The sequence below is a fragment of the Grammomys surdaster genome, unplaced genomic scaffold (assembly GCF_004785775.1).
Source record: "Grammomys surdaster isolate TR1022 unplaced genomic scaffold, NIH_TR_1.0 236, whole genome shotgun sequence".
Taxonomy (NCBI): Eukaryota; Metazoa; Chordata; class Mammalia; order Rodentia; family Muridae; genus Grammomys; species Grammomys surdaster.
The window spans coordinates 78,062-98,705 of record NW_021604681.1 but is presented as its reverse complement, the minus strand read 5'-3'; the positions used below and the strand labels follow the sequence as shown (position 1 = coordinate 98,705).

General features: G+C 35.2%; 1 protein-coding gene across 3 annotated transcripts in view; it reads right to left on the bottom strand.

Moving 5' to 3' along the window:
• Window positions 1–20,644, bottom strand: part of Lrch2 (leucine rich repeats and calponin homology domain containing 2) — a 75,711-nt gene that overhangs the window by 37,392 nt on the left and 17,675 nt on the right. For all 3 annotated transcript variants that reach the window (XM_028773871.1, XM_028773870.1, XM_028773872.1), the window contains exons 2-5: window positions 11,538–11,682; window positions 8,514–8,640; window positions 4,001–4,106; window positions 3,780–3,916 (exon numbers count right to left, since the gene is read on the bottom strand). In XM_028773871.1, coding sequence (XP_028629704.1) covers window positions 3,780–3,916; window positions 4,001–4,106; window positions 8,514–8,640; window positions 11,538–11,682 — 515 coding nt within the window. The remainder of the gene's footprint in view (window positions 1–3,779; window positions 3,917–4,000; window positions 4,107–8,513; window positions 8,641–11,537; window positions 11,683–20,644) is intronic.

Genomic DNA, 20,644 nt, shown 5'->3' with positions numbered 1-20,644 from the left:
GAAATGTAAATAAAACATCCAATAAAAAAAGATTTAAGAAATAGCATAGACAAATCACTGTGAGACATTAAAAAAAACCTTTCAAAAATACAATTGAATTCATTTTATTTTGATCATCTACTGAGCATGGGGCCTGTCCTTAACTGTGGTTTACATGCCCAATGAGAATTCATGGGTAAAATGTAAATCCTCATGTGGTCTGTGAGTTGAATCTTGGGTATTGCAAGCCTCTGAGCTAATATCCAATTATCAGTGAGTGAATACCATGTGTGTTCTTTTGTGATTGGGTTACCTCACTCAGGATGATATTTTCTATTTCTATCCATTTACCTAAGAATTTCTCAAATTCACTGTTTTTAATAACTGAGTAATACTCCATTGTGTAAATGTACCATGTTTTCTGTATCAATTTCTCTCGAGGGACATCTGGGTTCTTTCCAGTTTCTGGCTATTATAAATAAGGCTGCTATGAACATAGTTGAGCATATGTCCTTGTTATATGTTCGAGCATCTTCTGGGTATATGCCTAGGAGTGGTATAGCTGGGTCCCCAGGTAATGCTATGTCCAATTTTCTGAGGAATCGTCAGACTGATTTCCAGAGTGGTTGTATCAGCTTTCAATCCCACCAACAATGGAGAAGTGTTCCTCTTTCTCCACATCCTCGCCAGCATCTGCTATCACCTGAGTTTTTGATCTTAGCCTTCGGGAATCTGCCCAGGAGTGATACAGCTGAGTTGTGTGGCAAGTCTATTTCCAGCTTTTGGAGGAGTCAAGACACCAGTTCCCATAGAGGTTGCATCATTTTGTACTCACACTCATATGTGTTTCCTTCGTGTACATCTTTGCCAGGATTTGTGGTCACTTGATGTTAAGGGTTTTTTTGGTTTGTTTTGATTTAATAGCCATTCTAGCATCAGTAGGATGAAATATCAAACTAATTTAAGAATGTTCACCATCCTCAATTATCAAGGAAATAAATCAAAACAAACAAAAAAACTGTAAATGTAGTCAATTATTCATGACAAAGGAGGAGGACATGAAATGTAAAGGAGAAACTACTACTTCCAGTTACGTAAACCAGTATAAATTTTAGTGGCATTATACATAAGTATCCTTATATTCACACATGAGCTTAGCTCTCAGCCCTCATTACAGAGCTTCCTTTTGTAGTCGATGGAATGATTAAAGAAAGCCACAACTACAGGAACGCTGGGGGGGAGGAGGTGGAAATATTGTAAGAGCCAAAGGGGTTGGGGAACACCAAGGAAACCTTGCTAAACACAGCAGGACCAAGGCACATTATGAAATCACAGAGACTGTGTTAGCATGTACAGGGCCCACACATTTCTGAGCCAGGCATAGTTCCATAGCTGAGATGGGAAGTACACACCCTAACCCAGAAGTTATCTCAATTCCTAACTACTCACAAATGAAAACTTAGTTTCTCTAATGTAGTCTCACTGGTATATAAACCACTCTAAAGGCCAGACCCCATGCCCAGCAGTAGACACCAACACAAAATAAACTCAGCAGTATTTTTAGAGGGCTTTTGTTTCATAATTCTTTGTCTAGGATTTTTTTTTCATTTTTCTTTTCTTATTGTACAGTCGTTTGCTTATATATTCTGGTTTCTGTTTTATAATTTTAGGTGATTTCTCTCTGTGTTAATATATATGTACATTTATCTGTGAGTTAATGTGTAATGTACATTTATGCATATTTCTTGGCATTTTCTTTGATTATTTGTTTATCTGTTTGTTTGATTGGCCCTATCCAGATTTTTAATTTTAACTTGTTTTATTATTTTAGATGCCTCTTTGTTTTCTAATGAGAGCACTAAGAATGTTGATTTCAGTGGATGGAGAGGAGAAAAGGACTGGGAGGAGTTAGGGGAAGAACCATAATCACAACATGTTGTGTTAAAATCATGAGGTTCCCAATGGAGGAGGGAGAGAGAAGACTGAAGGAGCTGAAAGGGTTTGCAGCCCCATGGGGAGAGCAACAGTACCAACCAATCAGAGCTCCCAGGGTCTAAACCACCAGCCTGGGAGCACTTAGGGAGGGACCCATGGCTCCACCTGTGTATGTAAGGGAGGATGAGCTTGTTGGGCATAGGTGGGAGAGGAGATCCTTGGTCCCATGAAGACTGGATGCCCCAATGTGGGGGAATTCGAGGGGGGGGTGGGAGTGGGTGGGTGATTGAGGGCACATCCTCATAGAAGCAGGAGGAGGGGGGATGTGATAGCGGGTTCCTGGGTGGGGGGGGGAAGGGATAACATCTAAAATGTAAATAAAATACTCAATTAAAAAAGTAAAAAAAAATCTGTTTTCAGAAAAGAAAAAAGAAATGAAGAGAGGGGAGGAAAACCACAACTAGTCAAAATGCAGAAGTCATATGACTATTGGGAGCCCAGCCATAACAGGTACATCTGCAGCATAGCGCTTATTCTTAAGGCATAGGAACATCATAGAAGAGTGGACTAAAAGACTGCAAGAGGCAGAGGACCCAGATATCAGCTGGGAGACAGTAATAGGAAGCAAGCAGGAGGAGGAAGAAGAGGAAGAAAAAGAAGAGGAGGAAGAAGAGGTGAAAGAGGAGGAGCAAGAGAAGAAAGAGGAGGAGAAGCAACAGAAGAAGCAACAGCAGCCATGATGAAGAGCAGGGGAGGAGGGAAGAAGAGGGAGAGGGAGGAGTAGGGGACAATGTAAATATGATCAAGACACATTGTATGAAGTTCTCTAAAAACTAATACATATATTTAAAAATACCCCCATTATAATGAATGCAATGAAACATTGTTCAAAGACTAAAAACGAACAAACCAACGAAGACAGTTCTTAATATACCAGGGCCCCACACTTGGAGGGAGGAGGAACTGCTATTCTCCTCAGGCGAATCTCTGCTTTCCAAGCAGGGGCATGATTTAGCACTAGTTCACCTATTTTACATTTTCCAATTTCTGCTGCCTGCTTCTCATGAATTCTCTTTGCCCTTCTGGGTGTATATGTTAGTTATTCTTTATTGTTTTAATGGATTCCTTTTGGCTTTAATACTCATTATATTAAAAGCTAAATTTAATACTTTCCATTTGTATTTTTCTATCTGTATAAATTCTACCTCAGTTACAAGAATACGCTGGAAGTTATATGTGACTAGTCTTCCTTACAAGAGAGATTTCTTACCTCAGGCAAAATACTCTTGGTCTAGCAGGCAGCCCATCTTAATTCCCAGCATGGAATTTTCCCAGAGGAACTCAAATTCCAACCCACATGTCAATACCTATTACAACATCACTCCAACCCCAAATATCAAGCAAATGTACACTTGAGAGTATTCAGTCAGAATCTTTCTTCTTAAAAAAAAACATTTTACATTCAGAACTACAAATTCAGACAGAGAGTGATTCTAGCTTTTCCAATTGCTTATCTATAATCTACACTAAAACTACTACCAAATTAAAATAAAAGGTCACATCTAGCAGGGCATGATGGCATAGGCTTTCAAGTCCATCATTTGACAGGCAGAAACAGGAGGATCAAAATTCATACTCATCCACCATTTAGAGAGTTTGAGACCAACCTAAAGATAAATGAGATCTTGTCTTAAAACAAAACAAACAAACAAAAAAACAAGATGTAAAATTCCAGTTCATATAAAAACTCTAGATAACGCTATATAAAAGACAAACTTGATTCATAAGATACTACTCTAAAATTTAATAAACAGATAAAATCATAAGAATCTGAGAAAAATAACTATCATATACTTATTACAAACCTGTGCTGGTGGTACTTGCAATGGATTGTTATCCAAAATTATTACTTGTAAAAGATGCAGCTTCCTATAGCAAACAGGAATTTCAGTCACTTTATTGCAGGAGAAATCCAACTTGACTAAGGGGAGATCTCCTAATTCTGTTCAGAAATGAAAACAAAAATAAGTTAAATGTTATATAGTTACTCGATTACTCAAGTGAGTGAAAACAATGAATATCTTACCATCTGGCAAAACATGAAGATTATTTCTTCTTATATTTAGCTCTTTAAGTGAATGTAATTTTCCCATTTGTTGAGGAAGGACCTGAATCTCATTGCAGCTAATGTCCTAAAGAAAACAAGAAAATACAGTGTAACAAAATTGAGAAGTACACATATACTTTCAATTTTAAACTTTAAGCACATAGCCAAATTACTAGCAAAGTTGCTTCTAATTTCCTTCTCTGGTGGGTTTCTATTTGTATTTGATCATAAGTTAATATACCACTGTCAATAAAAAATGTTCTGTGCAAAATCTGAGATTAAATTTAGTGAGTACACGAGAAAAACTCTCAATTAAAAAGCAAATTTCATCACTGAAATTACAATGACCCAGCTGTTCAAGGTGAGATAAAATATAACTATCAACCAACTAAAATATTCTGTCAATTATTATAGTTCATTTTAGACTATTTAGGAGGACAAAAAACCTCAAAAAGTCATGGATTCAGAGATGTAAGCTAGAGAATCAGACACCATAGTCAAGGTAAGTTTACATAAATTACTTTCTCCAAAAGAGATATAAATATGAAAATTACACACACATATGAGTAATCTAAGTCCCACTCAAAGATACTCAAAACAAGCAGAGTCTGAAGTCTCTCATGGCTACACAAATGTAACCCTGATTAAACAGAAATTTACCTAAAGACCTTCTGGGGAAAAATCATATGGAAATCTATAACTGTAGAAGCTTCTTTAAATATAGATAGATATAAACAAATACACATGCATATATAAAAAGTTTAAAAATGGAGTCACCCAATAATAGTGCAACAATGCCAGTATTAGACAACATACATTATTAAATAAAAAGTCCATGTCCAGAATGGGTTATGTCTTTGAGAGATTTTGGCCAATGAGGCTCTGCAGACCCCAAAATATTAAATATTACAGACTCATGCTACTGCTGTTGTTTACCCTCCAAATACTGACAGTGTGACCCCCTTTTTTTGAAGATACTACCTACTTGAGACCTAGAACATGGAAAAATCAAACTAGAACTTACCTTGAAGCTTCATCTCTACTGGGTAACATATATTTTTAAAAGGTTCCATGCATATGACCAGAAGAGAAAATTAAGCATCAGTATTACCCAGATTTGAATCCTGTGGCCTGGTACCAAGCCCATTGGTACAATAGTGGCATGAATACTGTGAAGGTAAACAATGACTATCTGGAAGAATTTAATGTGTGGTTCACAAGATGAAAACCACACCTGGCACCATTATCAGACCAATAACTCGTGGCTAGGCAAGTCATAGGCCCTAGGATAGAACCTACTACTTCTAGTCTGTGAATACCCAGTAAGTAGTTCATATACAATGTTGTTGAAGAATTTATATGGCTGTTTTGTAACATTGTTTATGAATTACTGGGTATTAATGTAATTCTGCATAATAACATCATTTGTATTGTGTAACAACTGAGCGAGAATTTATTACTAGGAACTAGAAATGCCAGTTGTCATTAGTTTTCATTTTGTTTTATAAAGAACCATTTATTAAATGTATACAGTTGTTTTCTTATACTAGAAAGGCTGAAAGTTTAAAGCACCATTTTATACAATCAATAATAATTTTTTCCAAACTGTTACTGTGTGTAAAATGCCTTAAATATTTATAAGCCAATGTAATGAATTAAGAGAAACCATACTTCTGCCATGAAAAACTCATGGAACTAAATCAGGGGTATACATTCATGTAAAATGTTGTTGTTGAAATATTCCATACAATCTGTTAAATTTGAGAAATTTTTACCATCTCTTATTTTTCCAGACTCATTATGCTATGTATTCTGTGCTATTCTTACATAAAGTAAAAAGATGAATATGTATTATATTAATGTTTAACTAAAAATATACATAGAGTTGGCTAATTACATTCACTTTTTTATAATTTATTTTTTCTCAAATCATAATTCATTCACACAGGGGTTATAAACACAAAAAGGCAGGACGTGGGGAAGGGGATGACACTGGAGTGTGGGTGATCAGGGCGAATACAGATATCTTTCAGAACAGGGTATTGGCTGGGTGAAGGTTCAGGGGACAGGTTACTATGACTCTGCCTATAACTCGCTTGTCCTTATCTAAGTTGGTATTGACTGTCAAGACTACCTATTTACAAGGTCTATGACTACTCAGGCTGGTAAATTTCCACAAAAGCTGCCTGTTTACAATAGCTTATAGCCATCTGTTTCAATGTTTTTCCACTGAGACCCAAGACTTGGTGTTAGTATACATGTATGACAGGCTTATTGCTGATTTTAGGCCTATGGCTGATTTTAGGCCTTCAGTGTGTAAGCAGGGTTGCCCTTGACATCTCCTCCCTTCTCTAAGTATAGAATAGAAGGGCTGTGGCAATTCTAATCTTGCGAAGGCGAGGATAGAGGCCTGACCTCCAGTAATTGAAGGGGACCTTGTAATGGCTCCGGTCCCCCTGTCGTTGTCCAGTGAGGCATGAGGGCCATACCCATCCCAATGTCTTTTTCCTGGAGAGGGGATACTTTTGACATCAACCCCTATGCAGTCAGGTTTGTCCCTCAGAGACTTTCACTTTTTATTGTATTTAGATTCCTAAGGTTTTTCATTTCTATTACATTGAAACTTCCTTATTTGAGTAAACTAATTGGTTATTTTAAAAGTGTGGTCAACTATGCTTCAGTATAAGGCTACTCCTCCTGTTGAAGGCCACTCATCCAAGAATATATAGGCAACACAAACTGAACTTTATGGGCTTTTAATATTGTTAAAAAGAGGACACAAAGTTGGGTGGGTAGGGAAACTGGCTGAATCTAGTGAGGGGAAGGGACAGTTGTAAGAAATAGTGAATGTTATTAAAATATATTGTATGTAATTCTCAAAGAACTAATAAATATGAGAAAAAGAAAAGTATGGAAGCTGTAGTATTTGTCACCTATGAATATGTGGTTCTCAAAATTTCTAACAATATCTAATCATATTAATAAATCCAAATAATTCAATTTAAATAACTCAATCACTCAAAAAAAGGAAGTCATTGAAACAAAGGTAACAAGGATGTTTAATCTAAAAAAGAAATGGTGATAAATTTTCAGTACTAGACAATACACACATGTAGATTACAAGTATTTAAGGGAAGAGAAGTTGTACATTTCTTCACATGGTGGCCAACGTCAATAGATAAACCTTACAGAAGCATGTATTTTGGTTAAAAATACTAATAGAATTCTAAAGAGAACTAGTGGTGGTTCAAATACACCCAGAGAACTGTCCATCTTGGATATACATAAGTAGATGTACCAGAACTTTCTACATTGGGAAGCAATTATATCTGATCATTTCTAGGATCTTTTATAACCCACAAATTCTATGGCTCTAAAGCATAAAGTGAAATTGGACATGAAGTTGTGCCTTAATAGATACACACAATCCTGACATTTCTGATTATTGCACTTTATTATAACAATATGTTTCCATCATATTGAAAATACATTCGACAAGAAAACTTCTGCTCCTCGAGAGGTAATGAAGTCCTCTCTTCATTTTATTGAGAAAACTTTGCCTAACTACAGCACAGAAAATAAGAAATAAACAGCACGGCACAACCTAAGAGTGAAGGAAGACAAATACATGGAAAGTGCTCAATACTTGAGCATTCAGTTCTGTTTTGCTCTGGAGGTTCAATGTCCTTTACAATATAAAATGTTATTATGCAGAGATACTATATCAATTTCTACAATTAATTGCATATAATTGCCTCTTTCCATTTACTTTGATCCTAAAAGTGTTATAAAGCCATATGAACATCTTAATCAAAGGAAGTTATCTTGATACTTCTACTTCTGTTTGTAAGCATTATACTCTTGGCCTATTCAGAATTGATTATTTGTTCATTTGTTTGTTTCCATGAAAACCCAGTAGGTTGCCTGGCTTGACGTACAAACGAATAAGCTCAAATGATCATGCTGCCTTTCCCCCGGAGTAGCTAGGAGCAGAGACCTCAAGGCATGCAGCGCCATGCACACAGCTGTATTCTCTACCTTAACCACTCTTCTTTAAGCCTCCTCATCAGCTCCGTAAAACCTTAGGGGGTCGGGGGAATCTCTTTTCCTTAAGAACTTCTCTGTCCACAAAGTGAAGGAACAAATAGTGATTCACCTGAAACATATGTCTGAAAACATGTAACCAAGCTTCCTAGAGTCTCTATACTGAGGAATCACTAAACTTCCATTGCTGTTATTGTTGGCTGGGAGCTAAAATCAGACCTAAATAAATGTAGCTGAGATTGCTATCCTACTGAATTTAGGAATATACCAAGTTATGCCTTTTAAAAAAAAAAATCACAGTGAAATTCCACAAAGGAATGCATACAATTCTAAAAGAAAACGGTACATGTTATATGTGATGTACATATATGTGTATGCATGTGTGTATCATATATAATATGTGCATATATATACATACATATATAATTTAATACAATATTTAACTCACCAACTCCATCAAATCTTTTAATTTTCCAATTTCTTCTGGAATGGATACAAGTTTATTATTGCTGACAACCAAAACTTTAAGAGGAAGGTCAAAAAGATATTTTGGCAATGTTGACAGAAGATTTCGACTGAGAAAAAAAAAGAAAGTGTCATTACTGAAAAGTGTGCCTGATTCTCAATGTTATCTAACAAAATACAAAAGCAAGTTAATAGTAAATCATAAGCTTTCAGTTATAAACATTTATTGAGTGTTTCTTTTAAAACAGTAGCATACAAATTCCTTTCACACTTTGTCTAATCTGCTCATTAACTCAACAAAATAGGTAATATTAGCTTCAAGATACAGAAGTGAAAACCAAAGGCAAAAGTACACTAAGTAACTTCCATAGTTTATAGCAAGGATTCAAACACAAGTGAGAGAATGCCAGAACCTTCTTCTAGAGCATAATTTTTGGCACACTCAGTGCCTCCATAACCCTAACCATGGAAAGTCTCTCAGGGAAATTTGCTTGAAATGAAGAAAGTTGTCTTTTAAAAGATTGGTAGTTAGGAAGGTGGAGTGATGGGCCAACAGTTAGGGATGTGAACTGCTCTTGAAGCATATTAAAATCTGGTTTCCAGCACCTGCTGGGGGCAGTTTACCCCAATTCACCATCTCCTGGAACTCCAGCTCCAGGGAGTCTGACACCATCTTCTTCCCTGCAAAGGCACTGTACTCATATAAACACACATAGACACACACACACATATGCACGCACACATATACACACACACCCATGCACACACATGCACATTGAAAAATAAAATAAATCGTTAAAATATACTAGTAGCTTTATACAATTATAACAGAACAGCCTAATAACACGATTTATCAGCTTAACATTAATGAAAAATTCCTTAGAATACATTTAAATACAATAACAACTAACTCTTGGGGTTGTCTAGATAGGCTTTCTCTGTAGTTTTGGCTATCCTGGAACCCCATCTGTACTTTGCCATATCCTTAGCATCATATCACATCACAAAGATCTGGCTCCCTCTGTTTCCTGGGTACTGGGATTAAAGGCACACACTACTGCCGCCACCGCCACCACCTGGCTAACAACATTTTATTGAGTACTTACCATGTGCCAGTAAATGTTCAGAATAATTCATATGAAATACTGCCACAGTCTATCACAACAGTCTACTTTAGGAAGACACTCATGATGAGCCTCATTTTGAAAAGAAAAATAAACTACAAAGAGTGTAAGTAAAGCATTCTTAATTTACACAGTTGATAAGTAGTAGAGTCAGGGTTGAAAGCAGGTCAATCTGGCTCTGGTATCGTTACCCTTTATGTGCTACAGCCAAAAGTCAAATTCAGACAGACTGACCCAACGTAACTCACAATCAAAGTATAGAGAAGTCAACATTCCAATTATATACTAGCAAGCACTGACAAGCAATAATTATTATTTTTCCTATTTTTCAAGTTAGCATTTAGAGATCTGTACCTAATGTTTTATATAATATATATATTGACCAAAACTCCATGATATTCAAGCAAGAATGAGGAGGGAAGAGAAGATCCTTCACTACATCTTATCTCTGCAGAGTATATCTAGAAATATTAAACTGGCTTTAAAATAGAGGTCATGTGTGTGTGTGTGTGTTTGTGTGTGTGTGTGTGTCTGTCTGTCTGTCTGTCTCTGACTGTAACAAAAGGGAAGGATAATGTTCTTTACTTAGTAATCATGGATAGACTTCTAAAATGTGTAATGTCCTAGGTCTCATTCATAATCCTTCATACACTATGGCATTTTAGGTAAGGAAACTGAATATTGATTGATGTTAGTATTTGTGGTGAATGTCATTGTCCCACAGGCACCAAAGAACAACTGTATGGCTTTTTGCAAACAACTTAACACAGTTTTCTCATTTGTAATATAGGGATAATACAAGACATATCAACATGATGTTGGAGTAGTAAATGAAGTAATATGAGAAAAATGCTTTGGATATTGCCTGGCACATGGTAAATACATATTAAGCGTGAAGTGGCTAGAAATGTCATTCAGTGGTAAAATGTTTGCCTAGCATCCACAATACCCAGGATTGATCCCCATCACTGCAAAAGAAAACATATTAATCATAAAGGTGCTCTGTCATCTCATATCCCAACCATCCCATCCCATTCTACCTATTCTTGAATTGGCAACATCATAAGTAATACAACCTTACCTCAAACATTTTTCACTATAATCTAACTAGAGTACTCTACAAGTCAATTCAGATGACTGGACAACAAATGATAAAATTACTCATATTCTAAAGTCTTCCTCTCAAAGTGAGATCTAATTATGAACACACATGCTGGCAAAGAAATTAGCATGGGACCTTATCAAAAATGCAGTTCCCATAGCAGGTCTAACAGGACAGAATCTTTAACAAGATCCCCAGACAATCCCTGTGTGTGAAACTTTGAGAGACATTGCCTTAAAGAACAATACCAAAAGCCTACAAAATAATGTAAGCCTAAACAAAATACATTCCCCTTTACTACTAAAAATGATAAGGCCTTATAATATTTCAAAATTTGTTTTATTTACTTAGTAACTAATAATTATACATATATTATATTTACATAATATATTTTAGTATATTATGTTACTACATATTATATAACATTTTATCATAGAATAATATATTTTATATTATAGCCAATATATTATATAATATTTATATTATTATTAATTATATTAGTTAAATATAATAAAATGCATATTTCTTTTATTGTTATTTTTGTTGTTGTTGATATGAGTACTTTCTCTGCATGGCTATATGTGCATCATGTGTATTCCTGGTGCCTGATGAGATCAGAAGAAGTCATTGGATCTTCCAAAACTGGACTTAAAGATGGTTATGAGCCAACATATGGATTCTGGGGACCACATCCCGGTCCTCTGAAACAAAAAGGCTATTCTCTTAACTGCTGAGCTACATTTTCAGCACCCACAAGACTTATTTTTAAAAGTTTTCTTACCTGATGTTAAGGTATGTTAACATCTGCAAATTTTTAATGGCTTCAGGAATGGTTTTGATGCAATTATGATATAAGTTTAATGTTTCAAGTGGTGCGAATAACCACACATCTGACGGAATTTCTGTAAAACGATTTCTGGAAAGATCTGTAAAATAGAAACAATGTTTGAGTAACTAGTAAACACCTAGATATATAGTAACAATAAGAAAGCCTCCATAACCATCCCCTGAGTCCTCATTACTTTCAGTCTCTCTCTTCCTTCATGGCCAAACTTAAACAAATCCAGTATACAACTAAATTTATTATTGATTTTTCAACCCACACCTAGGATTCTGTACATTCTCACATCCTACAAGGTTACCAACAGCATCACTAAGCTCTCCACGTATCTGGGAACATTTTCATTCCTTGACATAGAAGAGTACCTTTCTGAATGTCTACTAATCTCAATCACCTCTCAGTTTCTTTGACTCTATTTCCTCTACCTGAATAATGAATGTTGGTCTTCCTGAGGACTATCATATAAAGCAGTCTTGCCTTCTTAAAATAAGAATCTTCCTGAGAGAGTTAATCCTACTCCATGGGCAAATTATATTTATGTATTGACAAATTACAAATTAAGAATGTCTTAATAGCATCTTTGCTTGTTTATTTTGTTGTGCTGTGTTTTTAAAGATGAGGTCTTGTCATGGAACTCTGTCTGAACTGGACCTCACTATGTAGTTCACCCTGTCCTTGAAATTATGAGCATCTTCATCTTTCCCCCAGTTCAGGATTATAGGTAGGGACCATCATGGTGAGAATTCCCTTTTAATATCTTCCAAGCACCTCTAAGTCTACCATTGTAAAAGTCTAAACTGAAGATACATTTCTATAAGCCCCTACATTTTATGCTCACATACTGTCACCATCATCTTGGTAAGTTATTCAAGGAAGAACACTCATATTCATAATTTATTCCTTTTTGCCTTAAATTTCAGTAAGCATAAACATGAATCACTTAAACATTATTCTTTCATTAGATTTTTAATTGTTAGGTAAAATTTTGAATAAAATCAGAACAATACACAATGGACTAAAAATTTTATCCAAAAGGATTTTGTTTCTTCCAATCAATAACAATATACCCTTTTTCTTAGATAGCTATTGTTGGAAAGTATGTTGAACACAACAGCATCTATCCACTCTCTAGCCTTACCTGCCAAAGAAACAAGTAAAAAAAAAAACGTAAAACACGAGTGATTCTCAAATATCAAAACAATTATCAAATTAATTACTTGATCATGGAAATATCATTGTTTGAACTACTTTATTATACTGAATTGGCCTAAAATACATGAATCATTAATGAAATTATAGAATTACTAGAAACCAAAATCTGAACACTACCCAGAAGTTTGAAGCAAAGGGGCCTGGGGGGATGAAGTAATTTTTTTTCTTCTACATTACAGTTTTCACTCTTATTCTTTTAACTTCAGAATGTTAGGAATCAAATTACTCTTTACAATTACTTTGAAATTCGAATGATAGAATCATTTCCACTACAGTCTTCTATACAGCATCTTATATAAATTACTAATAAATAATTTAATGATCTCAAAGAGAAATGCTGGTATTTTTAAATAAGGTAGAAAAACGCTAGGAAAGAGAAAATGGATAGACTTTTAAATGGATTTAGCATTGGCGCAAAATAGGGAAGGGAAGGGAGGGGCTATGTGAAATAAGAAAGAATTAAGAATCAACTACTACCAGAGTATTCTAGCCTAGCATTTGGTTCATGCTACTTAATAAAGGATTAGAATTGGTATCAGATTTCTATTGCTGTGCTGCTATACCTGGGATCTTTTTTTTTTTTTGAAGAAAAGATGTAATTTACTTTATCAGATGATTATCAATCTCAAGTGTGACATCTAGGAGAGATACATAAAATTAAAAATAATCTGAATAACATTAATGCAATAAATCATAGAAATGGAAAATGTCACTTAACCCTCGAGTACTAAGAGAAATCAAGAATGGTCATCAGTTGGGTTGTGGCACATGTACTAATTCCAAATAAATCTCTCTGAGTACCAGGCCACCCTGATCTGCAGAGCAAGTTTTAAGACAACCAGGACTACACAGAGAAAAATTACTCAAAAAAACAGTAAATTAATGAATTAATGAGTGAATGAAGAAATAAATAACAAAAAAGCAAAGAATAAAGAAAAATTATTCTCATGAGAAAAGATCTTAGATGTAACAATGTCAAATATTACTAATAAAAGGATTTTAAGATAATTAAAATGATATAAACACATTGTTTTATTTTACATATTTTAATAACATTTTACATGATGTATTTTGTTTGTCTTCTTTCAAAAGATGTTAAATTACAAAGTAATAGTATAAGCCCCTCTGGATTTTAATTACATTTATACTCATAAATAATTATCTGAATGAATTCCTGTTTATTTACTAAAAGACAGTTAAAATTACAGGATTATTCTAACTGAATGGAATTATAACAAAGTATAACGAAGTCAAAATTAAAGCCCCATCTATGGCATAAGCCCTAATTAAGGAAATCTAGTTCTAGGCTGTTTCTTATTGTAAATTAGTATAAACATCCTTTCTAAGCACTGGGTAAGAAAATAACACTGCCAAAACAATACTACACCACAAAGGAAACACAGAAGTAACACAAAAATAATTTAGGTCTTAATTTTGTGAACTATTTCACACTTAACCATATGTCACCTTTACCCTGAAAAGAATAAAGATTGACTTACAGAGATGTAATACATAAAACTAAACTGATTTTAAAATTTTACCTTGTGATATATACTTATTAAAAGAGTTTAAAACAGTAAACACTGTTTAATCACCATTTATACTCAGGAAACTGGAATAACACAATGATCTTGCACATATGATTTTAGAAATAGCCATAACGTTGGTGTTTCAGCATAGTTCCAGTAAAAAAATAAATAAATACATAGATAGAAAAATAAATTTTTTCATCAAGACCAAGAATATAAACTGTTAATATATTCCTTGTTGGGATTCATTTCAAAACAGTTTCAAAGGGTACTACTCCTCCGGGAGTAGCAAGGACTTGGGAAAAGACAATTAAAAAGATGTTCATCTTTTCATGATTAAAACTCATCTTTCTATTGTGGACTGAATGGTGGCCCTCACACCTAATAAGGTCTAATTAGAACCTGTGTTACCTTAAAAGGTAAGTATTTCACAAATATAATTAAGAATCATGCCATATTGACATATCTTGGATCATCTAAGTGAGCCCTATATCTGACTACATATGTCTTTGTAAGGAAAAAGGCAGAGCAAGCAGAGACCAATGGCACACAGCTGACAGCAATCTGAACTACATATTGACACTACTTGTCACAGAAATGGAAAAGGGAGAAAGCAGAGTGAAACTAGACAGATACATTGAAAGGAAAGGCACACAAGGAGAGACATCAACATTGGAGTAATGTGTGCAGATAGTTTCAGAAGCCACCTGAAGGTAGAAGACAAGACATGGAATGGCCCCTCCTGTCTCCCAGAGGGCCTCGCTGAACTTTGATTTTCATCTCATAAAAACCACTTCAGACTTTTGATCTTCATAACTAAAGCAGACTCGGGTTCTACTACTGTGAACACTAAGTTTATGATAATTTTTATAGAAACCACAGGAAACGAACAGATCTCACATTCATCATTTACTATAATTATTGGGTAAATGCCTTTAAATTTTTTAATAGCTATGCACTGTGGTTTTGGCAGCACATATAATAAAAAGCACATAGCTATGTATTTTTTCGTGTGCCTCAAGGTGACGACACTTCATTTAATTAATATCCTTAGGCATAGTCACATTATAACAACTACACAGTTTTTCCTTTGTCTCCTTTCTAAACATAAATCATATCAACCATTACTGGCTGTAAGTCAGCAGCAGACAGATTGCAGTGTACTGTTTCCTGCCTTCCTATAAGACACTCTACAAAATGCTGACAGCCTTTTAGAGATGCTAATCGAGCCTCTGAAATAATCTAATCGAAATGGTGTTCTGTATCACTGTTTGCTTCAAAGACCAAGAAAAGTGGGGAAAGGAGGAGGAAGTCAGATGGAATGGAAGTCTGTTAGGCATCTTCCAAGCTGCAACCATAAGCATCACAGATGGGTCCATCTGCTGCCCAATGTAATGTCTGGCCCATCAGCAGTAGTTTTGCCAAAGTACAGAAAAAGATTTTCAGAAACTATCCCAATATCACACTAATTATGCTACTTATAGTCTGATATTTTTAGTGGAAGTGTACAAATTGTCAAACTGTAAACTGAGAGAAATGAGTAATTTTTAGTCTACTGCTATCTAGTGATACAGATTACCACAGTACCTTATTAATACATGAAGACCAGATCATGTTTCTCTCTAATAACATTTCTAATATTTATGTAAATTGTTGGAACATATCTTCATAATGATCAGATAACATCATATCATCATAGATTTTCGGCTCCTAGGGTTTAGAGACAAACTCAAACAACACAATGACATGAGACAGACAGAAAGGAATGCAGGAAGAAGAAAGAAGAAAAGAACTGTCTGCTTAAAGGAACATAGATTAATGTATAGATTATCTAAAGTCAGAATTCAAGCTTCCTATCAGTAGGACTGAGCCACACACACACCATACATTACATCAGAACCCATGCCCTTGTCATAGATTATCTCTAATCCTTATGCTAATTTTATGCAGTAGCTACCATTCCTTATTATACACATGAAGCAAAGACAGATTGAATGACATGTCCAATACAGGAAAAAAAAAAACCGACAGCACTGGGGTTCTGAACTCAAATCGACTTCAAAGCCCATGCTCTCTATGTAATTTTCCTCTCCTCCGCTAATAGGACCTGCTGTCTCACGCTTCAAACATTCTGATTCCAACCACAAACCAAGGTCAGAGAAACGATAACTCTTTTAAACATATACACACCAAAGACTGATTCCTGTAACAGGAAACCGAACACAAATATTAATTAAGTCCCAAATTCAGGCCCAGAAAGTAATCAACAGTATCGTAAAGCCTTCAGCTCAGCTGTTCCTAATTTTATCAATACACAATTGTTTGCTCTGAGATAAGATACAGCCTTGTTAGCTCCTCAAAATGAATGGACCCTTATTAGTGTTTCAATATTTTTAATTAATTCATTAAATTAGGATTAAAGACAACTAAGTAAACCAATTTATTCTAAAGGAATATACCACAATAGGCAAAACCATTGAATTTATTGACGGGACCACAAAGGGTCTGAAATGTCATGCTATTTGCAAGAGTACACGTTAGCTTAAAGCTAACGTGTGAATGCTAGAATAAAGCATGAGACTCCTGTATGAACAATAAACACTTTAGAATGCACAGTCAATAACATGGATTGAAGAGAATATTCATATTTGTTCCCCTTATCCTTAAAATCCTACTGAGCCAATGTAGGTGTGTGTATTCTGGTACATCTTATTATAAGAGGAATGTGACAAGCGAGTACTCACATCATTTATAGCACTAAGCATGCCCCTCTGTGTCTTAAGGAATATATCCTTATTTTACTAGACAGTGTGGTTGTACATTGCCCTAGAGATACAACAAAATTCTTCGTTGAAGGATACAAGCCAGTCTGATCTTTGTTATTGAAGGAAACAGACACCAAGTATAAGCAATACCAATTTGTGTCCAACTCTAGCATCAAATGATATCAGATTAGCTAACATTATTAAAATTTCAGTGACTGAAGCAGTGACAAAAGAGTCACCTTCACTTATTTCAACTAAAATTGTAACGTTTATAAAGATCTTCAAACTTAACCCTATGCTAACATTCTTAGGGTATACTTTTTGAAGGTGTACTTTAATGTCACAGAATCCCTGCAAAACTAAAATGAAACTGTAAACTACTTAAAAGAAAACACTAGACTACATCAGAACACACTTCTGATTTTGTAAGAGACACTCCATGTTGTTTAATCATTAGTTTGCTGAAGATGAGTAGATATTCTCTAACAACCTAAAATCCCTAGAAGTTATAAACAACAGGAATAAAAGACAATGCATCAATTTATGCAACAATAAATGAAAAATAAGGTTAATATCGATATATACAAAAATAATAGAAGTTAGACCATTATGTTTGTTTTTATGATGTGGACTATATATAACAAAATTATACTGTTGGAGAGTACATAAAAATGAACAAGTTGTTTTATTTTCTAACAAGAAAGTTAAAAATACATTCTTTACAACTTTTCAGAAAGTGTCATTACTCAATTCAAGTTGTATTGTATAAATCTGGTTAGTATGCTCTCACATTTTAATACTTCCTTATCTATTTTTTCCATCTAAAAGAGCAGTCAGAACTAGGAATAACACCCAAGGAGAAAACAGGAGGCAGCACAGCTGTCTATCAATGCAAGAATGGAAAGTGTCTTTGAAGTATGAGAGACTCTGATGCTGGAGCCTGATGGAAATTAAGAATCCCATGGCTCTGGCATCTGTTTTTCAACACATGCCCTCTCTAAAGACAGGTGTGATTCAGTATTCTCTAGAAGGGTGCTGGGCTGCCATTTGAGAGGAGATAACAGTTTATATAGTCTATGCTTGTTGAAACTGCAAGATGCATGAGTCAGAGAACTTCTAATCTATTCCATGATTAACTAAAATGTGAACCATAGTATAGTAGAGGGATAGGAGTAGTTTTTAGATATTTGATGAAAATCCAGAAAAAATTGCTTTAAAGCCAACATTTAGTAGAATCAATATGACGCATGGAGATTTCACTGCACAAGAAACAGTGATGGAAGACTCGTGCTGTCACAGTCATGTTGAAAAGCAAGGGTGCCAACAAAGGCAGATGCTGCAAGAAGAAACCACAGCTGCTAACCAGAGAGGCAGATTACATCCGTGCTCTATGAGGAAAAGACTGTGAGTCATGCATCAGTTAAGTCACATGGAAGGCCAAGACTTTATTAAAAGTGGGGATAGGGGCTACAGGCAGAGCTGTCTCTAAGAATTTCAGCAACATTTTTAAGTTTCACCAAGAATTAATTCCTAATGAATCAGAGCAAAGGCATCAACATCAAAGTGATGTTTAAGAATGGCACTACCCTTCAACCCATATAAATTTTACAGACTGTGAATCTGGCATTTTGAACCAGTGTCGTATTATTTATAACGTGACTGTTGACTTAATGTTTTACTTTTAAAGACAAACCATATAATTTCATCACAAACTTCTAAAGTAAAATAAACATGAAAAGAGAAGATGAACATGAAAAAACACTGTGGAATTTTAGAATGGGGAAAGATTTTCAAAGTATCACATGAAGAAATAAATCACTAACAAATGGTTTCTGGCTTAGACCCATCTGAAGAACAGTATGAGTCTATTGAGAAGCAATAATTAATGTACACTAATAAAAATAGCACCACAACTCCACTGATTTTATAACAAATTCAAAAAAATTATCAATAACCAACATTCATACAACATATTAAAAAAATTTTTAAAGAATTAAACTGACGTACCAGAAGTCTTAAGTTATTAAATAAAAAAAATAAAAATAAAAAAAAAACAAGTTCCTCCCTTAAGAGTTGTGGGACAAGGAGGCCCCAAAAGTTGCCCCTTCTCCCAAAAAACAATGCAAACTGTTCCAATTCCTCTTTGGTAATCTACCATAACTACATGGTAAGACCTTATTGCTAAAGATACTATACACTTTGTTTGCAGAACATAGAGAAATGAGGCTAGATCTCAGCTGGAACTTTCTTCCTTGTGAGTTAGATTTCACAGTACTGGAAGGTTCTATGCAGGCTGCTGGGGAAGGAAAAGTCTTAGTCAGCTGTAAGCCCTGCAAGCGACAATACCAACATATCAAGCAAAATATATTCACTTGTACAATGATAAGTTTGTTATTGGGAGACCAATTGCTCTCTGATTGGATTTGAGGACCAATCCACAAGAGGAAAATCCATACCTGGTACGCTAAACCTGTGCAAGAGCCCACAGACGGCAGACGTCATACGGTCTAGAGAGGAACAGTCTACTGTTGTTTAGCTGAATGGACACTGTGCGAAGTTGCCATCGAAATATCTGTTTATCTCACTAGATAAGTGCTACTCTCAATATTGTTCAGAGAAGCTTGTATTTGCAGTGGTCAACAGTTAATGCAGAGATTCATAAATAGTCTGTGTATTGAGAATAAATAATGGGGTGATGACTCAGACACTTTTGGCAAGAAAGAAAAGATTTCATACTATCTCAGATGGGCAGTCCCCTTTCCTTTCTCATTTAGCAAAAGTCCTAGCACTAGGACTTTTTTGCCCAATCTTTCAATGAATTAATAACTACCAGGGACACTGGCTTAATGTTCTTAGAAGGAATCTTCACAAACCTTTAATGGAGTCAGACTGGGTATGCCATTCTGGAGTCTCCAAGAATCTAGGACCTAGGTGTGTTCTCTTGTGGTATGACCTGGCCTTTATTCAACCTGGATGGTTAGGAAGTCTGGCCTGAAAATGGTTCTCTTAATCACAGTGTCTTCATCCAATTCCATCTTTACTACCACTTGGGTGGAAATTGGTGTTGTGTTCTCTTATGCAGGACTTATTCAAACTTGCTCACTTATGTTAGTAAGTGCCCTACTTGCAGGAATGTCTCTTCTTTCTCCTCAATTCATCTCCCTTCCCCGTTCAACTCCTACTGACCCCAACTCTCACTATGACTATGCTGATCAGGTGTGTCCACTGCATTTTAATCCTAAACCCCTTCTAACTCCTCGCTAATGACCATTCCACCCTCCTAGCTCTATACCAACTCTGGTCACTGCTTTCAGGCTACTGGTTTTGGAATCACCTGCTGCACGAAGAAGTATCTGGAGGCAAATGCATTGTCCACATCTGTGTGCCTTTATGTTCTTTCTCAAACAGAAAACAAATTAAGAGCCAAGTTCTACAATCCTTTCACAAGTTACAAAAAATTTCAGTTCTTAATATCTTATGCTAGAGCTAGTGTTTATATATATATATATATATATATATATATATATATATATATATATAT